The sequence below is a fragment of the Typopeltis vanoorti genome, chromosome 15 (genome assembly GCF_054136105.1).
Source record: "Typopeltis vanoorti isolate ZY-2024b chromosome 15, IOZ_Tvanoo_1.0, whole genome shotgun sequence".
Taxonomy (NCBI): Eukaryota; Metazoa; Arthropoda; class Arachnida; order Uropygi; family Thelyphonidae; genus Typopeltis; species Typopeltis vanoorti.
In genome coordinates, this window is record NC_143563.1 from 89,673,514 (window position 1) to 89,695,547 (window position 22,034).

The 22,034-nt window shown below is 37.1% G+C and overlaps 1 protein-coding gene across 1 annotated transcript in view; it reads left to right on the plus strand.

Annotated features, from left to right (window-relative positions):
* The window catches only part of LOC150098964 (bromodomain adjacent to zinc finger domain protein 2B-like), a 632,705-nt gene that overhangs the window by 361,755 nt on the left and 248,916 nt on the right, over nt 1-22,034 (plus strand). Inside the window, exon 20 of the mRNA XM_090405782.1 lies at nt 5,897-6,006. Within this exon, the coding sequence (XP_090261908.1) occupies nt 5,897-6,006 (110 nt within the window). The remainder of the gene's footprint in view (nt 1-5,896; nt 6,007-22,034) is intronic.

Sequence of the window (22,034 nt, forward strand, 5' to 3'; positions counted from 1 at the left end):
GTCAGTTCTCCGCATTCCTTTAAAGGCTATGTGGAGGTCTCCTCTCAGTTATTCAGCTTTTATCCTTTAGCACCCCTGCTAGTTTCACTGGTAATGTATATTCTGGAAGAAGTGGAAATTGGGTTACTTCATGAAGCACTAGCTCAATAGTACACTTGTTGGAAGAGTGAGATATTTTCTAAGATTATTATTATTACCAGAGTGGCCAATATAAACCTGCACAGCTACCATTACTATTCTTGAATTCATTAATACTACCTTCAAAGGTAATCCATTCCAATCACCTGCCACTCTATGAGACAAAAAATCTAAATCTAGCTGATGTCCTATTCTTGACTGCTTTCTAGTCCTCTCCCCACCAATCATAAAATTAAAAATTGCATCTCTTGTATACTGTATGACTCTTACATAAGTTGTAGGTCTCTTTCTTCTCTTCACTAGTGTTTTCATCTACAAATTCTTAATCTCCCATCATAATCTACATTCCCCAGCCTAATATCATCTTTAACACTCTCCTTTGCATCCACCTCATTCTGTCTGCATCATTGCAGGACCTGGGAGACCAGATCTGCATACTGTGAACATAAAGAGGTAAAATGTGACTTCCTTATCCTTATATTTTAATGTTTCATTCAGATTACAGTTATTCTCTGAGTTGCATTTGCAATCATTGCTATATGGCCCTTGAACTTCAAATGTAACTTTACATGTGAGAGACTGTGAAGCCTGTAGGAAATCACTGTCATTAGTGAATATGTGCCCTTTGGTTTAAAACATCTGGGAGAGTGCCTTATTAAGTAAGAATCCTGAATCCTTTATAACAGCTGTTTTTTGGAGGTGAATTAGTAAATGTTATTTTGATATGCTGAACATTTATCCAATAATATCCTTTTGGTTGGAATCGTTCTTTAATTAAAAGCAACCAACCACACACAGTTCAGAGACATATTTTGGTTTTTGTTTAATTGTGTGAGTGTGTATGCTGCATTTCATTGATGTCCTTGAATTTTCTTACATATCCATTGTATGCAGTATTGGACATTTTTATCTCATTCTAAATATCATGATATTTCTCTTTCGTGGAAAGCCAATCTGGACTGTTCTTATTTACATCATCTGAATTTTTCTAATCAGCTCTTTTTGTCCAACATCTGAAGCAGTGACAAAATGTAAAGAAAAAGGAACATAAATACTTACAGAATGGATTATAGTACATGATTAGTAAGGTCTTCTCAAGTCAGGGGTAAATGTGTGTAAATAATCAACAAGAGGATCTTGTCTATAAAGGTGCATGTGTGGAAAGTCTCAAATGGTGATTTTTCATAATAGTACTTCGTGGTATAAACAACATCAAAAGAGAAAATAATACATTTATTAAACTTACTAATATTTATGCATTTTTAATAATTAACAGGAAAAAAAGTAAAAACCTTTAAGAAAATAATTGACTAGTTTCATATAGCCTTATTGTCTACTTTCATATTGAGACAAAACACAAATATAAAAAAGTATTTACAAAGAGATTACTGAATTATCAACTGTCATTTTTTAATTTATTCAAGATGTGCAAATTTTAAATGTGGGAATGAGATCATACATGCAGTTCATTGTTGCAAGATATAGCATATCTTGTCTCATATTGTAATTCATCAATATGTGGATCCTTTATGTATGGTGCCCAGATTTGATTTAAGATTAGGTCTTGGTGTTTGTTACACTAGATTGGAAATGTAAGGCTAGGAAACCATGCCTTTGTAATTATTGGGTTGTTATCTTGAAGCACATACAATGTTATTAATAGTTTTTGTGCCAGGTGGTGGTGGGAACCAGCATGCAGATGCTAACTGGTACTGAACTGTTTTTGTGTAAATTGGATTTTGTGATTTAAACTGGTAATTTGTCTCATCTCAGTTGAAGATCATTAGCAATCTTACTTTTGAAGTAGACAGAAAAAAGTCAACACCAGTCAGTAGTACATACCAGTTCTCACTACCATCCAGCACAAAAACAAGGCATCATTAGAAATCTTAAAAGAGAGAGAGAGCTGTTATGATATCAAGTGTTGATAATTTATAAAACAAAAAAATAATTTATGGGGGTGCATAAGGGTCAAGGATGGATAACTGGGAGGAGACCCTCCACATGGAATTTTTGGGAATGCAGAGAACCGACCAGGGCTTCTGACTAGATATCCATTTTTCACCTTCTTGTGGTGCACCATGTTGAGTATCTACCTGGATACTGAACAAATGAGAATGGGCTGACAATATCAGATTTATTGGCATATACGTTAACTCAAAATGATGGTATGACATGGTGGAATTTCATGCCGGCTGGAACATTGCCTGGTTAAAAAAAAAAGCCCCGATTGTTTTCATCAGAGAAGTAGTGCAAACAGCAAAAAGTCACTGGAACAAAGCCCAATTCTATATCAGCAGAGATCAAGATTTGCTCCGACAACATAACAAGTAGCAGTGGAAAAGAATTGGATAAGTACCAGATTGACATGGTATTTGTTACCGAAACAAAGAAGACAAAAACAGATGAGATCTTTCTAAGCAACAAATACAAGATGTTATATTCAGGCAATAACAATCAGGGAAAAGGAGTAGCTATAATATTAAACACTAAATATGAGGATAATCTTCTTGAATGGCAGGTAATATCCAGTAGAGTGATGTGGGGTTAATATCAGAATGGGGAACTGGACAATGAGACTTATTTACGCTTATGGTCTCATGTAAAGTTCTACTAAGGAAGAAGTGGAGGAATTTTTTGAAGCATTAGAGAAGGCAGTTGTTGCAACAAAAAAGGAGAAGTTGGTCCTTGTTGGAGATCTAAACATCTGAGCAGGAAATAATTCCCAGACATATAAAGAATATTTTGGTAAAATTTGGAAAAAAAGAGCAAAGCTAATAATCATGGTAAGTACCTGCTAGATTTCTGCCCAGGGCATGGTCTAGTTATTATTGACCCCATGTTGCCACAAAAATGTGCACAAATTCACATTTCTTAATCACAAGGAATAAGAAAAGTCTCATTGACTATGTTATTGTTGATAGTGATGTTTTCCCACTGGTTCAGGACAAGACTATACAGAGGATTTGAAATAGGAAGTGATCACCATTTAGTGTTGAGCAGGATAAAATTGAACTTCATATTGAAAAGAAAGGTGTATAAGAAGTTTGGAAATGAATCAAAGTTGAACAGCTATCAAATGTGAACTGTATGCTCAAATATAAGGGGGATCGGAAAGTAATCAGTTATTTTTAATGGGTCATTTTTAGCAGATTGTTTTTCTTAAATAACACCTAGATTATTAAATTTGATTTTTATTTAATATTAGCATTACTTTTCTATTTAAAAATCATTTTTTTTTTTTAAATTTTAGATTATTATTTTTAATATGGCAGACTTTAAAGTTGAAGAGCACCATTTACATCATTGTATGCTGTTTTTGTTTCACCAAGGAAAGAATGCTACTGAGGCTACCAAAATCATTTGCTCAACTTATGGAGATGTAATGAAGGTTAACAAATGTCAGCGATGGTTTAGGAGATTTTGCAGAAAAAAATTTTGATCTCTCTGATCGTCCTCGATCTGAAAGACCTCTTACTCTAGATGATGATGCTCTTAAGATTCTCGTTGAATCAGATCCAAAACAAATCATGCAGGAATTAGCAGAGAAACTTAATTCATCATGGTCAACTGTCCAAGAGCACTTACATAAGAGTGGCAAGGTTCTTAAACAGCGTGTATGGGTACCGCATGAACTGTCAGAAAACAATAAAGCACAGAGATGGGCGATTAGCAATTCGTTGTTAACTGGACAACAAAATGATCCCTTTTTGGAACGAGTCATAACTGGTGACGAAAAATGGGTGCTGTATAAGAATAATAAATGCAAAAAGCAGTGGCTTTCTCCATATCAAACTCCAATTCCAACACATAATGATGGACTTCATCCATAAAAGGTTCTGTTGTGCGTTTGGTGGGATTATTCATTACGAACTCATGGAACAAGGTAAGACTATGACAGCAGCCATCTACTGTGAACAATTAGAGCGACTACATCAAGCATTTTTAATCAAACGTTCTGCGCTTGTCAATCAAAAAGAGGATATTTTGTAGCAAGATAATGCAAAACCACATTTTGCAAGAATGACTCAAGAAAAAATTAGGCAGGATGGGAACTTCTACCACATCCTCCATATTCACCGGATATTGCCCCTAGTGACTATCACTTATTCAGGTCCTTAGAACACAGCATAAGAAATAAAACCTTCCATTCGCAAGATGATGTCCAAAGGAGTTTGATATCATTTTTTTTGTCTCCAAAGAAAAAATTTTTTTCCAAAAAGGAATTCTAAACTTAGTGGATCATTGGAATAAGGTTATAATTAACGATGGCGATTATAGAATTGAATAATGTTAATTTGTTCTTTAATAAAATTTATATTAAAAATGTAGTTCAAGAAATTGATTACTTTCCAGTCCCCCTTATACATAAACATTATTCAAGAAAAACTGAATGAGTTTGAATCCAAGAACCAGGAATTATTATTATTATTTATATGGTTACTCCATGGAGTCAAAAGCCTCATCGTGGGAGAACCACTCTATCCATTAACACAATACCTGTCACGCATCTTCTTAAACCTGTTCGTTGTTGGGATGCTCACAACTACTTTTGGCAATCCATTCCACTCATTCACCACACTCCGAGACTTTAAATTTTTCAGGAAATGACAACGTATACTAAAAGGAATTATCATCTTCTGGGAACATAAAACTCTGATATATGCAGGCAGGCACTAACAATGAGCAAATGAGGCTGAAGAAGGCAAGTGAAGTTGGTCCTAAAGGTGCTCCCCTTGCAGGCTAAATTGGGCTGTCTTGGCTGTTGGACTGATGTTCTTAGGACAACCCAATTTAGTAGAAAACACTCAACAGGAATACTATCTGGAATATATATCTATACTTGAAGTAGAAAAGCTATCATAAACCTGAAATGTGGGCTGGAGTAAATGATATTTGACCAGAAATGCTAAAATATGGAGGTATAAAAGTTATACAGTGGCTACACTGCATAATTCAGTTGGTCTGGTCAGAGGGTTGAATTCCAGATGATTTGAGTAGCGCACTCATAGTATCCAGTTATAAGGATATTAAAAAGGGAAATAAAACAGAACACAAAAATTATAGAGGAATTTCTCTACTGATTGTTCCTGGTAAGATTTATGTCAGTATTCTTGAGAAACGGCTAAGAAAAGTTGTGGAGGAGAAGCTTGGAGAAGAAAAAGCTGGGTTGAGGCCAAATAGAGGTTCTCAGGATCAGATTTTCATTTTAAGACAAAAAGTTGAGAAATCATGGGAATATAACAAGGATCTGTATACTTTTGTGTAGTGTCATGTAGCTTGTGTCCTGTACATATGTTTTCCTGATGATGACTTCACTACAGAGGTCGAAATATCAAGTTTTATTTTATTAATTATAAGTAAAGTAATTACCCCAACACATGTTTTTGTGTCCATAAATTCTTCGCTATGAATGCTGATTACCGTGTAACTTAAAAATAAAAAATTTAATAGACAGGGAAATAGCTCTCTAAACTGTTCTTCATAATTAATTGATTTAATTAATATATATTACATTATATATATTTTGGATTATTGGTAGTTCTTGTCCTAGTGAATCATTGACGGAATATTGTTGAATTTTCTGTTATGTGTACATGTGTGTGTGTTGGGGGGGGGGATCTAGAAGAACAAAAATAAAATGAGAATATAACAAATTAGATTTAGTTGCTCTATGTCTTCTAAGGTTTCTATTCTTAAGTAATAAAAAAAAAGCATGTTACTGTTTTATTATAATTTGATAGTTTCTTTCTTTTAGATGTGCCAGTGGCTATCAACAAAACCTTTTTTAGCTCTCAATCCTACTCAGAAAGCTGCCATCTTAGCATTTCTTACCAATGAACTTCTCTGCAGTAGGGTTATTATCAGGTAGGTTTTTCATCTATCCTAACCAATTTGTGAATCTGGTTGATTGGGCCACCTGTGAATCAGGGAAGCCAGTTTTTTTTTTTTTCCCCACAAATCTAGAATAACAAAAACAAAATGAGAATATAAGAAAAAATTGGCTTTGTTTATTTGGGACAGTGTGCTATTTAATTGTGCCAACCAGTGACTTCTGGCACATGGATTGTTAGAATACTTACATAACCTTGCTTGAAAAATTTAGTGCTGATGACATATACAATACTTATGAAATGGCTGTGTTATCATACCACAGTGGATGGTTCCATTTGCAGTAAGCAGCCACAATGTTTGGATCAGAGGAAGAAATGGATTGTGTAACAGTGATATACCGTTAAGTGAAAGCTGTTGTTGGAAAAAAGGCCAAATCTCATTCTTTAAAGGAATTAGAATGGAGATTTTACCATTTCAGTACCATACTGACAAAAAATGTGTGGATAACATCTGAATTTTTTAAGAATTATTTTGAGTTAGGAATAGAAGTACAATGGAAATGAAGAAAAATTTTACTAGTTCTTGACAGTTGCTGAGGAGATCAGGACAAAAGTGAATTGTTTACAAGTAATACAAGTTATGGCTAATAGTTGGTATGGAATAAGCAACAAAACCATTCAAAACTGTTCTGCTCACTGTGGTTGTAATCATTCACTTGTGAATACGCTGGATATTGCTGATAGTAAAAATTACATCCCATTAGATGTGAATCACGTGATAGTCTTCAATATGATAATGAAAATGAAGATATTGTGGTGATGTGGATGACATTCCTGAGCTTTAACGAGTGACTACCTAGGATGCTGGAAAATGTATTTACTGGATTTTTATATTTCTTGCAGGAAGGCAATGAGGGCAGTTCTGTATCTGCACTAGATACTATGCCAATTTTGTTCAGGTGCAGTCAGTTAGAAAAACCCAATTGGCTATTCTTCATAAATTCCTAGAATTCCTATCATTAACTGCTGAGAACTGCATGCATGTTTAATACACATGTAAATTAAATTATTTTTATGGCAGATATTTTACTTTAATTAAAACCAGTGGTTTAAGTTTATATGTAAGTCAGTAATTTTGTCACTCAGTAAACAAAAATCATGCTGCACTTGTATTTTGTCTTATGTAAATAACTCGATATGCAATGGAATCTTAACTCAACACAGAAGAGATATCTAGACCTAGAACACAACAATGTATTATTTGTGAACAAGTGATTAAAAACAAGAAAGGAAGTTCTTTATGTATTTATGTAAGAGTTTGGGTTTAGTATTCATTCAGTTAAACAGTGTGGGAAAGACTATTTCAAAGTATATGGAATGAAGTTAAGAGGGGGTTGGCTTGGTAATTAGTAGCTGAACCATCTCTGGATGCTAACCACAGCTCATCATAATTCATGCATTATAAAACGTAATGAAGAAACAGGGCATCTATGGGAAAGCGATTGGAGGAATTGAGTGAAAGAGAAGTCATCTCTTATTATGTTCATGTGTGGTAAAAGAGTCTTTTTGGACAGACTGCGACCTTATGGAAGTATAATGTTTCCACTTGGTCATCAGTGGATGTTTCACATACCATGATTTTATTTTTTTTATAACTAAATCTATATTAGAGGGTAAGAAAAAGAGTGTGTTCATTTTAGAATATATTAGAAAATGCTAATTAAGGTGAATCACACATTTTGTTGGTATATTTAAGTTACTAAAAGATGTAAATAAGTGAACCGACAGAATGACAAATAAAGGAGAGAGAGAGAGAGAGAGAGAACAGGTGTGAATGGAAATATTTTCATTAGAAGCGAATTGCATGGGATGCTATATGCACGTTTGCATTTTTGATAGACATAAAAAAATTACAACGAAGGGAAATATGTTAATCTGATGATTCATCTAAGCATAGCAGGAATACGTGTAGGCTGCTGGAACAGCAAGTTATCTTGTAAAATGTGTTGTAATTGTTATGTGTATTTCTGTGTTTTATTTATATTTTGGTTTATTCACTAATGATTAGTATACAGTTTCTACATAGTATATATACATAAATAATTTCTAATCATCTAATTATCCATCTATTCACAAAATATTATCTTTCAGATTGTGTTGTGTGTAGATATGTGGATTGTAGCAGAGCATGTAAGCAAAGAATTAAATAGGATAGGTAGTAGGTTGTGTGGAGTGTCATGTAATAATAATTACAAAAGTTTTGTGTCAATGGCTCTTTTGTCTTATCAAGATATCTTGCATATGCTAGTATTTTGTTAGAGATGAACAGATGCAATCTTTTTTTTTTTGTACAAGGGAAGACTGACAAGTTCTGATGAACACCAAAACAAAAATGATATTAAAGCAACTGATATAACCATACGAGGAACTCAAAACTCTTTAACCCTCATGTTTCATCAAACTGTAATAATTTATTCTTTTTCTTTTAGGATATATAAGAAGACATGTCAGAGGTTTTGAAGAAATTCAAAGACACAGAGGTATGGGCCATCATCAAGTTTTTAATGCTGCAAGAAAAGTCTGCAACTGAGTTTCACCAAACTTTGTGTCAGGCTTTAGGGGACTGTGCTCCAGCATATCCAACAGTTGCCAGGTGAGTGGCCAAGTTTAAAACTGGGCATTTTGAGACAACAGAGCCCCTAAGTCAGGAAAACCTTCCACAGTGATCGCACCTGAAAGCATTGATGCAGTGCATGCCATAATTGCTGGCCTGGTTGACTGAGTGGTTAGCGTATCTGTTCTGCAGCCAAAAGGCTGCGGATTCGAATCCCGCCATGGGCATGGATGTTTGGCATTGTGAAAATACCCGTGGTGGTGAGTAGTACATTGGTGGATTAGTGGTGGGGGATAGAGTTGTAGAGTAGGTGCCCTCCCTCGATGAGTCATTGGACTCTCTGGAGGTGTCACATAATAATAACACATTTCCAAAAAACTAACAAAGTTTTACTTTTATGGCATGAGAAAAAGTTTGTCTCAAATAATAGGCTGTAGATGTAGCAGTGACACCCTGATTCATTGGCTGCAATAATAATGTTGTATGGTAGGGGGAAAAAATTAACATTTTTTTGCAAGTCAGAAACAGGAGGAATGACCTGGTGCATTGTCTATTAACAACAACTTTGTAAACTCCATGTCATTATCTTTGCAGTAGTGCTGCAAATAGAACACTTTAATAATAAAACACTAGGTACTGGTCTGGCTGTCGTGCTTAGAAGAGCAGCCACCATACTGTGATCTATTGAGACTCATCCTCGCAGTATGTGCTTTGCACATATTCATGATATAATTGAGCAATAATACAGGTCTGTAGCTATAATATGAGTGGCCATGGAGCATGAGCTGAACTACTTTAGTTTCGTGTACAAAACGGCATGAAGGACTGAACGCCTTTAGGTCTTCGATGCCAGATAGGAGTGCATTGCCAAGAGAGTCTATCCTGCCCAAGATGGGAGACAGGATAGTTTTTCCTTACTGATGACTAGTCATTGCGATAGTAATCCTGCTCAGTATGAGCAGAACCGCAGGTTTGGACGCTTGGTACATGTGCTTGGTCGAGTGACTAGTGGTGCGAAGCTACCATCCGTGGGATTATGAACGCCTCTAAGTCAGAATCCCGTCTAGCCACTGCAATGATACCGTTCATGCCTCTCACGTTAAAAGGCAGCACTAGCCTGAGTTGCTTTCATACTGTCACAGTGCGATTACTCTGACGATGAGGCCACTAGAATGGAAGCATCAAGGCAGCTGCTTCCTATGCTGCATCATTCAGGTGTGACATGCAGGCACCAAATCATCTGCAGACGATCTAGATACCAGTTTGGGTGTCGTGCTTAGAAGAGCAACCACCATACTGTGATCAATTGAGACTCATCCTCGCAGTATGGTGTCTGCTCTTCTAAGCATGACACCCAGACCCATACCTAGGTCGTCTGCGGATGATTTGGTGCCCGCACGTCACACCTGAATGATGCGGTGTTATTCAATTTTATTATTTCAGTCATGACCAAGCACGTGATTTCTTGTTCCCAACTTGGGAACTAGATTCCGTACTACTCCTAACAGGGAACTTCAAATATTAATATTATATTCATCAGGATGAGGATGAGTCCCAATAGATCGCAGTTTGGTGGCTGCTCTTCTAAGCACGACACCAGATCATTACCTAGGTTGTCTGCAGACAATTTGGTTCCCACACGTCACACCTGAATGGTGCAGCGTAGTAAGCAGCTGCACATAGTCTCAACGGCTGCCTTGATGCTTCCATTCTAGGGGCCTCATCGCCAGAGCAATCACACCATGACAGCACGAAAGCAACTCCGGCTAGCATCAGTGCTCTTCCAACCTTGGGGATAATTGAGCTCTGCTTATTCCATTTGGAAATATATGGTTAGAGAATTTCTTTTTTGTATTCTGCTGTAATGCAATTGCACTTTTCAGGATTTCATATATTGTATACCATTCTACTATAAAGTAGAATGGTATAGAATACACAGAAAGACTTATTCCTTAAAGTAAACCAATGAACTGCAATAGATTTTTATAAGAGTTTTTATTACACTACTGTCAGTATGAATGGCACATAGCATCTTTGAGGATTAGATTAGAACTAAGGTCATTTAACAATAACTTGAGTAGCTTGGGTTTTAAAAAGTATCTTTCATCTGAAATTAGATTTATAGATGATACCAGTCATTCAAAATTCAAATGTTCAACTGTTGCATGATACCTCACTTGTAAAATTGTATGTTTTTATCTTCATATAATCTGATGGAAACTCATTTTTTTCTATAATATAGAACTTTCTGTCTTTTCACAATACTTTGTGATAACTGAAAGATGTTGCTTTTATGAATGGTTTGAAATCTTTCAGACAGTATTTATATCTTGTATGCCTCACACTAGATTTGTATACCTTACCATCAGAGGTTAGGAAATTATTGTTAATTTTGAGTCAACTACCAGTGTGACTAAGGGTGGTGCATACTCCTTGGGGGAAGAAAAAGTATGTAAATTGACTTTAAAAAATTAAAGGAGGAAAGTTGGAATTACCTGTCTGGTTGGCCAAGTGGTTAGCTTATCACTCTCCAGCCAAGTCGATAACAAACATCTATGCACACCATGGGCATGGATGTTTGTTATTGACTTTAAATGGGAGATGAATTTCATTGCCTGCTATGAGACCACTGTTTTGCTAATTGGAGGCCTGAATTGGCTTGGAAAAGTTCCATGTTTGGTCTCTAGAGCAGAGTTTCTGGATTATACAAAAAATAAATTAAAAATACAAAAGACATAAAATTGATAAAAATGTAATAAAAAAAAAATTCTTAGCCTACCCACACTACAAAATGTACTATAGGTTTGCATACGACCTTTTTGGGTGGGAGTAACATAAGAAAAAATAATAGAAATATAAATAAATTTATTAGCTGTAAAAATTTTTGCCTGCTTGTCATAGGAATCCTCAGTACATTGTTACTGGAACACAATATAAAATTGCATTTAAAGAATAATTTTCAAAACATATAGAGCAGTAAGTAGAATTCCTAATTAATTTAAAAAATACAATAATATAATGACCAAGAATTTACATTAAAAAATATGTAATAATATTTCCCACAAAATGGAATAACCAAAGGCCATCTGATCTCTTTAACTTTAGTTGGTGTAGGAAGGTCTCACAATTTATGGGGAAAAAAAAAAAAAAAAAAAAGCAGTACTGAACAACTACAATGATATATGTTTACACACAATGATATGTACATTCACAACTATCAGTGGAATCTTGGTCGAATAAAGCTTTAACGACAGTAGATTATGCGCTCAAAATGGGCATCTTGTCTTTCAAAACAGGTTTCATGGCACATCCGTAGGTTCTCTGTCATCTTGGAATAATGAGGCTTGAGACGACTGAGCAACACTAGTATGAGTCATGTAGTGGTAGGTTTCTTTGGTACCTGTCATTAAGCCTTCACTATTGTTCCTACATTCAGAAATATCAGAATGTCAAGTAAGTGTTTAGCAAATATCCATTCTTTTCTGCTTGTTGTTGCTGCTTAGTTTTATTCTCAAATCCTCATTTATCAAGTTTTTTTTCTTTTCTTTTTTTTTTCTGGTGATCAAAATTGAATGGCTTACATCTGCAATTTCTATCCTAATTTAGCGATTGCTTTTATGTCACTTTTCATAAGTACATTGCTTTGGACCATAAAAATGAGAATTTCACAATCGGTGAGCAATGGGAACTGCTTTCATTTTTTTTTTTTTTTTGGAAAATACACATATAAAAATAAGCACTGTTATAAATTATACTTTCATTAAAAAAATGAAACATTTAAGGAAAAACTAACTTTAAACATAACTGTTTATTGCATTTAGCCACTCAGCCAGCCAGGCTGGCATGCCTCAAAAATCACTCAAACAGATTTCATCCTGAATTTTTTAGTGGTCCAAAAGAAAAAAAATTATGGTGATGCAAATATCACAGCAAGTGGACACTTACTCTATTACCAAACTCGATGTCTTAATAATCTCTGTAAAATCCTTAAAGTCAACATGCGGAGAACCGACTAGAGCTTCTGACCAAACGTCCAATCCTCACCTTCTCGTGGTGCACCCAGTTGGGTATCTACTTTGATACTGAACGAACGAGGATGGGCTGGCAATTTGGGATTTAGCCGACCAAATTGTATTCTTATTGGTTAAACCAAAATAAAAAATGATGGTACGACATGACAAAATTTCATGCCGGCTGGAACATTGCCCGGTTAAACAAGGCCACTGTTGTTTTTGCCAGAGAACCAGGGCGAACAGCGAAAAGTCAGCTTCTGGAACAAATCTAAAAAACACCTGGTATGGCACTTTGTAACTGTCTTCAATTATCTGGCGAGCAAATTGATTTCCCATTGCATTTGGATAATTGAGACATTGCTCTATTTCTAGTACAAGTCAAAACATGTTGAACATGCAATAAAAAACAGTATTTCTGCTTTACTACATATAAACTGATATACTGAAACCGTTGTTTTTTGCCAGAGAACCAGGGCGAACAGCGAAAAGTCAGCTACTGGAACAAATCTAAAAACACACCCCAACTTAACATCACCAGAGTTAAAGATCGGTACTATCAACATAAGAAGCCTGAATTGCAAAGAAATGGAGCTAGCTGAGGAATTAGATAAGTACCAGATCAACATAATAGGGGTGACTGAAACAAAAAAGACAAAAACTGGTGAGATCTTTCTGAGCAATAAACACAGAGTGTTATATTCAGGCAATGACAATCAAGGAAAAGAAGGAGTAGCCATAGTATTCAACACAAAATACGAGGCTAATCTTCTTGAATGGCAGTCAGTCTCAAGTAGAGTAATGTGGGCAAATATCAGAATGGGGAACTGGACAATGAGACTTATTTGCCTATGGTCCCACAGAAGGTTCTACTAAGGTAGAAGTGGAGGAATTTTTTGAGGCTTTAGAAAAAGCAGCTGACACAATGAAAAAGGAAAAGTTGGTCCTTATTAGGGATCTAAATAGCAGAGTAGGAAATGATTGTGAGACATACAAAAATATTTTGGGAAAATTTGGTGAAAAAAACAAAGCTAATAATAATAGCAAATATCTGTTGGATTTCTGCTCAGGACATGGACTGGTTATTACTAACACCATGTTCCAACATAAAAATGTGAACAAATTCACATGGAGAGAAGAGGCAGGCAATAAGAAAAGTCTCATTGACTATCTTATTGTCGATGTTTTCTCCCTTGTGCAGGACACAAGAGTGTACAGAGGATTTGAAATTGGAAGTGATCACTATTTAGTCTTGAGCAGGATAAAATTGAATTTCATATCGAAAAGAATAACATGTAAGAAAGTTCTAAAGCGAATAAAAGTTGAGCAGCTCTCAGATGCGAACTGTAGACTAAAATACACAAAGATTATTGAAGAAAAAATGAAAGAGTTTGAGAACAGGAACCAAACTTTGGAGATTCAGTGGTAAGCCTTGAAGAAAACCCTGATTGATTCAGCCAGAGAGGCATGTGGTGAAGTTGTCTGCAAGAATAAAAAAATCAGAACTCCATGGTGGACACAGCAAGTTAAAGAGGCAGTGTAGGAAAAGAAGAAAGCATATCAAAAGTTCCTGGCAAATAAGTCAGCTTGTGCTCTTAGAGAATACAGAGACAAATGCAAGAATGCTAAACACTGTGTAAAACTAGCTAAACAAAACTCATGGGAGGACTTTGACAAAATATAGAAAATAAATATCAAGAAGGTGGCAAAATATTCTGGAGGTTGTTGAAGAAGCTTAGGAATGGGGGAAAGAGTGCTGTAAAAGGAGTTAGAGATGATAAAGGTGACATGAAAATGCGAGAAAAAGATATCCTTGAAGTATGGAGTAATTACTTTGAAAAACTGCTAAATGAAACAATCAGTGATGACAGCACAGTGGTAAAAAACACTGATCAGGCATGCATTCAGGAATACATATCCATACTTGAAGTAGAAAAAGCCATCAAAGGCTTGAAATGTGGAAAGGCAGCAGGAGTAGATGATATTTGACCAGAAATGCTGAAGTATGGTGGTATAAGAATCTTACAGTTGCTGTACTGCATAGTTCAGAAAGCCTGGACAGAGGGACGAATTCCCGATGATTGGAGTAGAGCTCTCATAGTACCCATATATAAAAAGGGAAATAAAACTGAATGTGAGAATTACAGAGGTATTTCCCTACTGAGTGTTCCTGGCAAGATCTATGCAAGTATACTTAAGAAACGGTTGAGAAGAATTGTGGAAGAAAAGCTTTGTGAAGAACAAGCTGGATTCAGGCCAAATAGAGGCTGTCAGGATCAGATCTTCACTTTACGACAAATAGTCGAGAAAGCATGGGAATATAACAGAGATCTGTATTTAAGTTTTGTCGATTTGGAAAAAGCATATGACAAGATGTCAAGAGAGAAGCTATTCAATACGCTACAGTTATATGGTGTCAATGGGGCATTATATCAAGCATCAAGCAATACTTAGTCTTTGTATGAGTTGTAAGTCAGCAGTTAGAATTGAAGGAAGTACAGGAAGATGGTTTAATGTTAAATCTGGTGTGAGACAAGGATGTACATTATCCCCTCTGTTATTCATTATCTATATGGATCACATTATGAAGAAAAGTGGTATTAAACATGATATCAAAATTGGAGATGTTAATGTCAGCTCTTTGCTTTATGCGGATGATGTTATACTTCTAAATAAATCCGCTACAAGTCTGCTAGATTCTCTGACTAAATTGAATAGCTGTTGCAATAGATATGGTATGAAGGTCAGCAGTAAAAAGGCAAAGACAATGAAAATAGGCAGAATCATTGAAAATGTCAACTGTGTTGTGAATGGAGAACCTATGGAACAAGTAAAACATTTCAGCTACTTAGGCATGATTTTTACTGAAGATGGTAAATTAAATATAGAAATAGACAACAGAATCAGCAAAGCTGGTATGGTGGGAAGTCAATTGAATAAATTCATATGGAACACTAAATTAGCTGTATACAAGACAGTGTTCAAACCAGTTTTAACTTAATGGATATGAGAGCTGGGTCAGAAGTAAAACATTTGATCTAAGACTAGATACCCAGATATCAGAGTCCTGAGAAAGATTATAGGCTGAACAGATGGCATCAATGGCAATATCATATTAAAAACGAGTATATTTGGAAAGAACTTGACATTGTCAACATCCAGGAATGCGTTAGCAGAGCTAATCTCAGGTGGTATGGTCACTTAAACAGAATGGGCGAAGAAAGATTAGCAAAACAAGTGTTCTCAGCCAGGTTGGCAGGAAAACGACCCAGAGGAAGACCAAGATATAGGTGGATTGATAAGGTACAAAGTGCCTTAGACGATAGAAATATGAGATCTGATAATGTTGGAGTCTTGACAAGTAGCAGACTGATTTGGAGGAATATTGTAGATAGGAAGTTAGTAATGATGTAAATTTTTCATATTATTATTATTATTATTATTACCACGGGCTACTCCAGGAGTCCTTAGACTCATCGAGGGAGGCCCTAAACATCATGTTCACGCAGCTGTTCAACATTCTCACAGTATCTATCATACCTTGCCTTGAACTCGCTCACTGTCATAACACCCACAACAGACTCTGGCAGCTTATTCCACTCATTTACCACTCTAAAAGTAAAGAACCCAGCTCTAACACCCCTGCTAACCACGCTCTTGCCCAGCTTTCATGGGTGTCCCCTAGTTCTCCCACCACCAGTCCTGATCTCAAAAATATCATCTGAATTAATCCTATAGAATCCTTTTAGCAATTTGAATGTCTCAATCATGTCTCCCCTTTTCCGCCTATCAACTAGTTTCTGCAACCCACAAATCTTCAACCTGTTCTCATATGGTTCATTCCATAGACCTGCTATCATCTTAGTCACTCGCCTCTGGATCCTCTCAACCTCCTCCCCATCAAGAAGGAACCGAGGTGACCAAATCTGGGCACAGTAGTCGAGATGAGGTCTTATCAGGGCTCGGTACAGAGGTACAATAACTTGTTTTTCTCTGCTCGTCAAGGTATTTTTCAACAACCAAGTGAGTTGATGAGCTGATTTAGCTACTTTCGCAATGTGCCCCCTAAACTTCATCTCCCTATCCACCAACACTCCCAAGTCCCTGGCCTCATCAATCTCTTGGAGTACAGTTCCACCAATGTGGTATACTGTTGCTAATCTTTTCACTCCGAAATGCATAACCTTACATTTTGTCACATTAAATTGACATCCATTCTCCTTAGTCCAGAACTCCAATCTATCTAAGTCATCTTGCAAGACTTTGACATCTTCTGCATTCACTATCGCCCTACCCAACTTTGCATCATCAGCGAACAAATGAACTGTCCCACTTAGACCCTTCCCTATATCGTTAATGAACAGATTAAACAGCAGTGGTCCAAGAACAGAACCATGGCATGTACAACTGCAAGGGCTGGACGTCGATAGAGCATATAGTACTATCATATCCTGTACACCCCTTGAGGGTACATGGCAGGAATTTGATGATGATTTGATGATGAGACAACTGCTGGAGATATTGTGTAATTTTATCTCATAGTTCATCGAGGTTTGAAGGCAGGTCATGGTGGAATAACCATTCCTTCAACATACCCCAAACAAATGCTTCAACTGATGTGAGATCAGGAGAACTTGAAGAGTATGGGAATTCTGTGAACCTCGAAATGAGCCTCCTGGGGATGTGTTACTGGTTGCTCCATCCTTTTGGAAGATCTGTACATGAAATGGAATGATTTTTACACTTCACATCCTATGCAAATCCTGGGTGAACAGAACTCAATGTAGCATTTGCTATTCAAGGTCATGGTTATGCCACCCTCTTCAATGAAGTAGGGCCCAGTTAAGGCATGGTCAGAAACTGCATGGCATACAGTGACCTTCTCACTTTGAAGAGGTTTCTCTTGGATCAGTTCTCAAGAAACCTGTAACTTCATCTGCTTACATGACCACTTAGGTGGAAATGTGCTTTATCAGAGAACCAAACATAATGAAGGAAGGATAGATCTTCATACACATTGACGAGCATGCATGTACAGTATTCTTTTTGTGCAGTTTAATCCATTGCTGTTAACCACTGATTCACCTGAATGACATACGAGAAGGTACCCATCTTCTTAAGGATTCTCTGTAGTAACTGTCCCAGTATCCCAAATTTTTTTGCTGTTTAGCATTGACTGTGTTTTGGACAATTTGCTCTACCAGCTCCGTATGAACAAAAATAATGCTTAACAATAAACGTCTTTTCTTCCAATGTCAACACCATCGCTACAGCTAAATGTAATGGCATAGACTCTACACATATTCTTATATCAGTGTGCATGCATTTGAATGGCATATCCCATAACGCCTGTACTGAAGGAGGCGTTATGGGGTATGTTCGGAGTTCAGTACTTTTTTTTTCCATAAATATAAGCACTCTATAAAGAATTTAGTTCTATGTAAAAGCTTAGTTTTCTCCAAAATGTTTGATCAAGATAGAGTGTTCTGCTAGGTCAGACTATTCTAGTTTGTTGTACTAGATGTATGATTTATGTTCTTCATGATGGATAGCTGTAGATCTGCAACACCTGTCCAATGTAAGCCACAGGAACATGGGAGCTGATAGACACCTGGAAGTTGAATGGAGAAAGCTTGTCTTGAGGTGAAGAAAAAAGGGTAGAAATCTTCTTGACAAGGCCAAATGATGCCATGATATTAAAAGGTTTTAGAACTTGAATATTTTTTCACTTGGTTATACTATAAATTAATGATGCCAAGGAATTATATTCTTGGTTTCATCCATTATCCAAGTGTAAGCAAAGTTTGTGCGGGAAATCACTTCACGGCCAGGCTACTTGTATATAGAGGCTAATGACTTCACATCAATTGGCTTAGTTCCATAATGCAATGCACATATCCTTACAGACATGTATAATGCTATGCATTATGGGAATGGCTGCTACCAAGACTGGTTTTGACCTTTATTGAGGTCTCATAAGCGGGAGTTAGACTGGAAGTGATACCAAGGTTGAAGTAATGCAGAAGTCCTATTTCCATATACAAGTAGTCAAAAGGCGTTGCACCTTATTACTAAAACACTCTGCATTAGACATAGATATTGAACGTTTTCATCCATTATCCAAGTGCAAGCAAACAATGTTCGTGCATGAATGAAAGCAGGAATATAACTTCTTGTCATCTTTAATTTGTAATATAACCAAGTGAAGAAACATTCAACATCTATCTCTCTAATCCAACTTATTTTAGAATAAACTGACACCTTTTGACCATTTGTATATGGAAATATGACCTGCATTACTTCAACCTTGATATCGGTTTTTATTTTGGCTTTTAATGTGAACGGACGTATTATTTTAGACTGAGCCTGATTAGTTTGTTTACAAGGTTTTTCACGAAACGCGCATTGCACTGGCGCAGACATAGTTTGTTTCCTACTGTCTCCCCCCTCTGCATGAAACATGCAAGAGGTCTGATGGCCAGCAGGCCCCACCCGCAATTAGGACCAGTGGTGGATTTATGGTTTTATTTAGGGAGGTAGAATTTCAATCTCTGGCCAAGTGATTTCGTGACACTCCTTTTCCCTACTGTAGGATAGCTAGTTGTATTTTATTGCTGGTAGACACCTGAGAGTGTCTATGGGATTTGCTAGTGGACCCTCAAAAGTCCACAGGATTATCTGAAACCTGCTCGGGACACCTGACCAATATCTACTCTTTCTCCATCTGTGTCTTTACACATTTCTAAATTATTGTTGTCATGGCGAAACTTCTGAATGAGGCCAAATTTGAGGAAGTATACAAGGAATTCCGCAGACTAGGAAAGCTGCTGAGTGATAATCCACACACACACACACAGCAGTCACAATATGGATGACATTAGTGAAGATCCCATAACTCTGATTTAATCAGATTTTTGCACACTCCCCGAGTATGGAAGATGCTACATCCCAAGACAGCCGTTATCAGACTTTGGAAACAGATACTGAATTCCAAATGGTCAAAAAAGAAGAGGAAAATCTCCAATGTTGAAGAACCTAAAACAACAGGGATAGAAGCACTAATTGGTCCTAAAGAAAAGATACCACCAGTACATATCATCTTAAGGGATAAGGAAAAATGGATCCCTGTCTCGTCAGCCCTCAGAGAACAAAACATGTCATTCTCATGGGCCAAAAACTTACATGAGGGAGTTAAGATACAACCCACTACTCTCATCGATTACAGACAGATGACCAGATTTATGGACATTCCGAATGTCCATTACCAGACCGTCACTTTACCCAGCGAAAAGAACCTGAAGGTGGTTCTATGTGGGATAGCTGAAGGTATCACTCCTGAAGATGTGAGCACTGATCTTTCCAGACAGGGCCTGTCCCCCAGTAAAAGTGAGCAGGATGCTCAGATCAGATAAAAGACCAATGACTTTGGTGCTGGTATAAATATGCAACACACAAAAGCAGATCTATGAACTGACAGTAGTATACGGACTCAAGATTTCAACTGAGCCTCTTAGGAAAAGAGCATCTGCAGGACAGTGTCATAGATGCCAAAGGTTTGGACATGCCCAAAAATTATGTAAGGCAGCCTTTAGGTGCTTGAAGTGCGGCGATGGACACCAGACCATCACATGCACCAAGCCACGCTCAACTCCAGCCTGCTGTGCAAACTGCAGAGGACCTCACCCCGCCAACTACAAGGGATGCCTTTCCAATCCAAAAAACAAAAGTCAATGTTGCTCCTCCACGTAACAACGTTTTAAGCAACCAAGTAGATCGTCCCTCGGTCCGAAACACCTCACCTTCAACCTCACAGGAAGGAACAACCATGATCAAAACATATGCTAGGCTGCAAGAACTAAGCCTCCTACATCTCTCGAGCTAGAAAGCTCCAACATAACACCAGTTTTAACAGCCACACTTGTCACCATGCAGCAGGAATTCAGCAAGACATGCCCTTCACCATCTTCCAGAAAGAGATTCCTGCAAGGTACTCAAACTATTATAACAGCCATCTGTCATGAGTAAAAAATTCAAACCAAAAGCTCTTAAGATAATGGCATGGAATACAAATGGATTGATGAACAAGGGCTTGGAACTTCAAGAATTTGTGACTCGTCTCAGTGCTGATATCATCTTGATTGGTGAAACACACCTAAGACCAGCTAATAACCCAAAAATCCATGGATACACTATGTACAGAAACGACAGAATTGGCACAAGAGGTGGAGGCACAGCCATATATATTAAGAGTTATTTGAATCATGATACAATAGACAAGCCTCAAACAGTAAACCTGGAGGTGAGTGGTGTGGAGGTACATACCTGCAATGCTGGGAGTCTCAAGATCTATGCTGCTTATAATCCTCCCTCCGAGCATTCCTCTGCTGACAACAGATCTGGACTCCATGCTTGGTCCAAATGACTCCATAATAATAGCAGGAGACCTCAACTCAAAACACACATCTTGGTTCAGCTCTTCAACTAACACCAAAGGCCACACGCTATTCAACTTTGCAATGCCCAACTCTGTTGTTGTGACCGGTCCTACCGAGCCCAAACACTTCAGCCCTTCAGGTAGCTCGGATGTACTAGACATTGTCATCTTTAAAAATATAAGATACCAATTCAAATTGGAATTAGTTAACAAATTATCTTCTGACCACAGTCCCATAGTGCTTAATCTAGGTTCATCCGATCAATTCTCTCTCTCTCTCCTCTGCACACATTCATACTATGGGACAAGTTAGCCAAGGTTCTTCCCAATCATATTGGTCCAGTGCCCAACATCAATAAAAAGGAAGAGATAGACTCAGCAGTAAATAACCTAACTCTACAAATTCAGAAAGCAATAGAATCAGTCAGACAATCCACTGTCTTCCACCCAACCAACCGTATCCCTGAAGAAATCATGGAGCTAATCAGAGCAAAAAATAGAGCCAGAAAGAGATACCACAATACCAGAGCTCCACAAGACAAAACAGTATTGAACAATCTAAACAGGCAGGTCCGGGAAGCTCTTCAAAAACACAGAAACCATCAATGGGAAACCAAATTGGCTAACCTCAATACTGAAGATCATCCTGTATGTAAATTCCTAAGAGCGATCTGCACCAAAAAGCAACTCATACCCCCTATACCAACCAAGGAAGGGAGAGTTCACAAAGATGAAGAGAAAGCTGAAGCACTAGTAGATAACCTTGAATCTCAGTGCAATCCATCTTATACAAATCTAAATATCAACCTTATGTACAAGATTCATTGTCTTGTTAGGACAACCTCAAGACAGAACACTGTTAACTTTGAACATATCACTCCTACAAATCCGGCAGAAATGATAAATATCATCTCCCATCTAAACAGTAAAAAAGCTTCAGGACTGGATGGCATAACTAACAGAATAGTAAAACTACTCCCTAGAAAGGCCATACTCCATCTCGT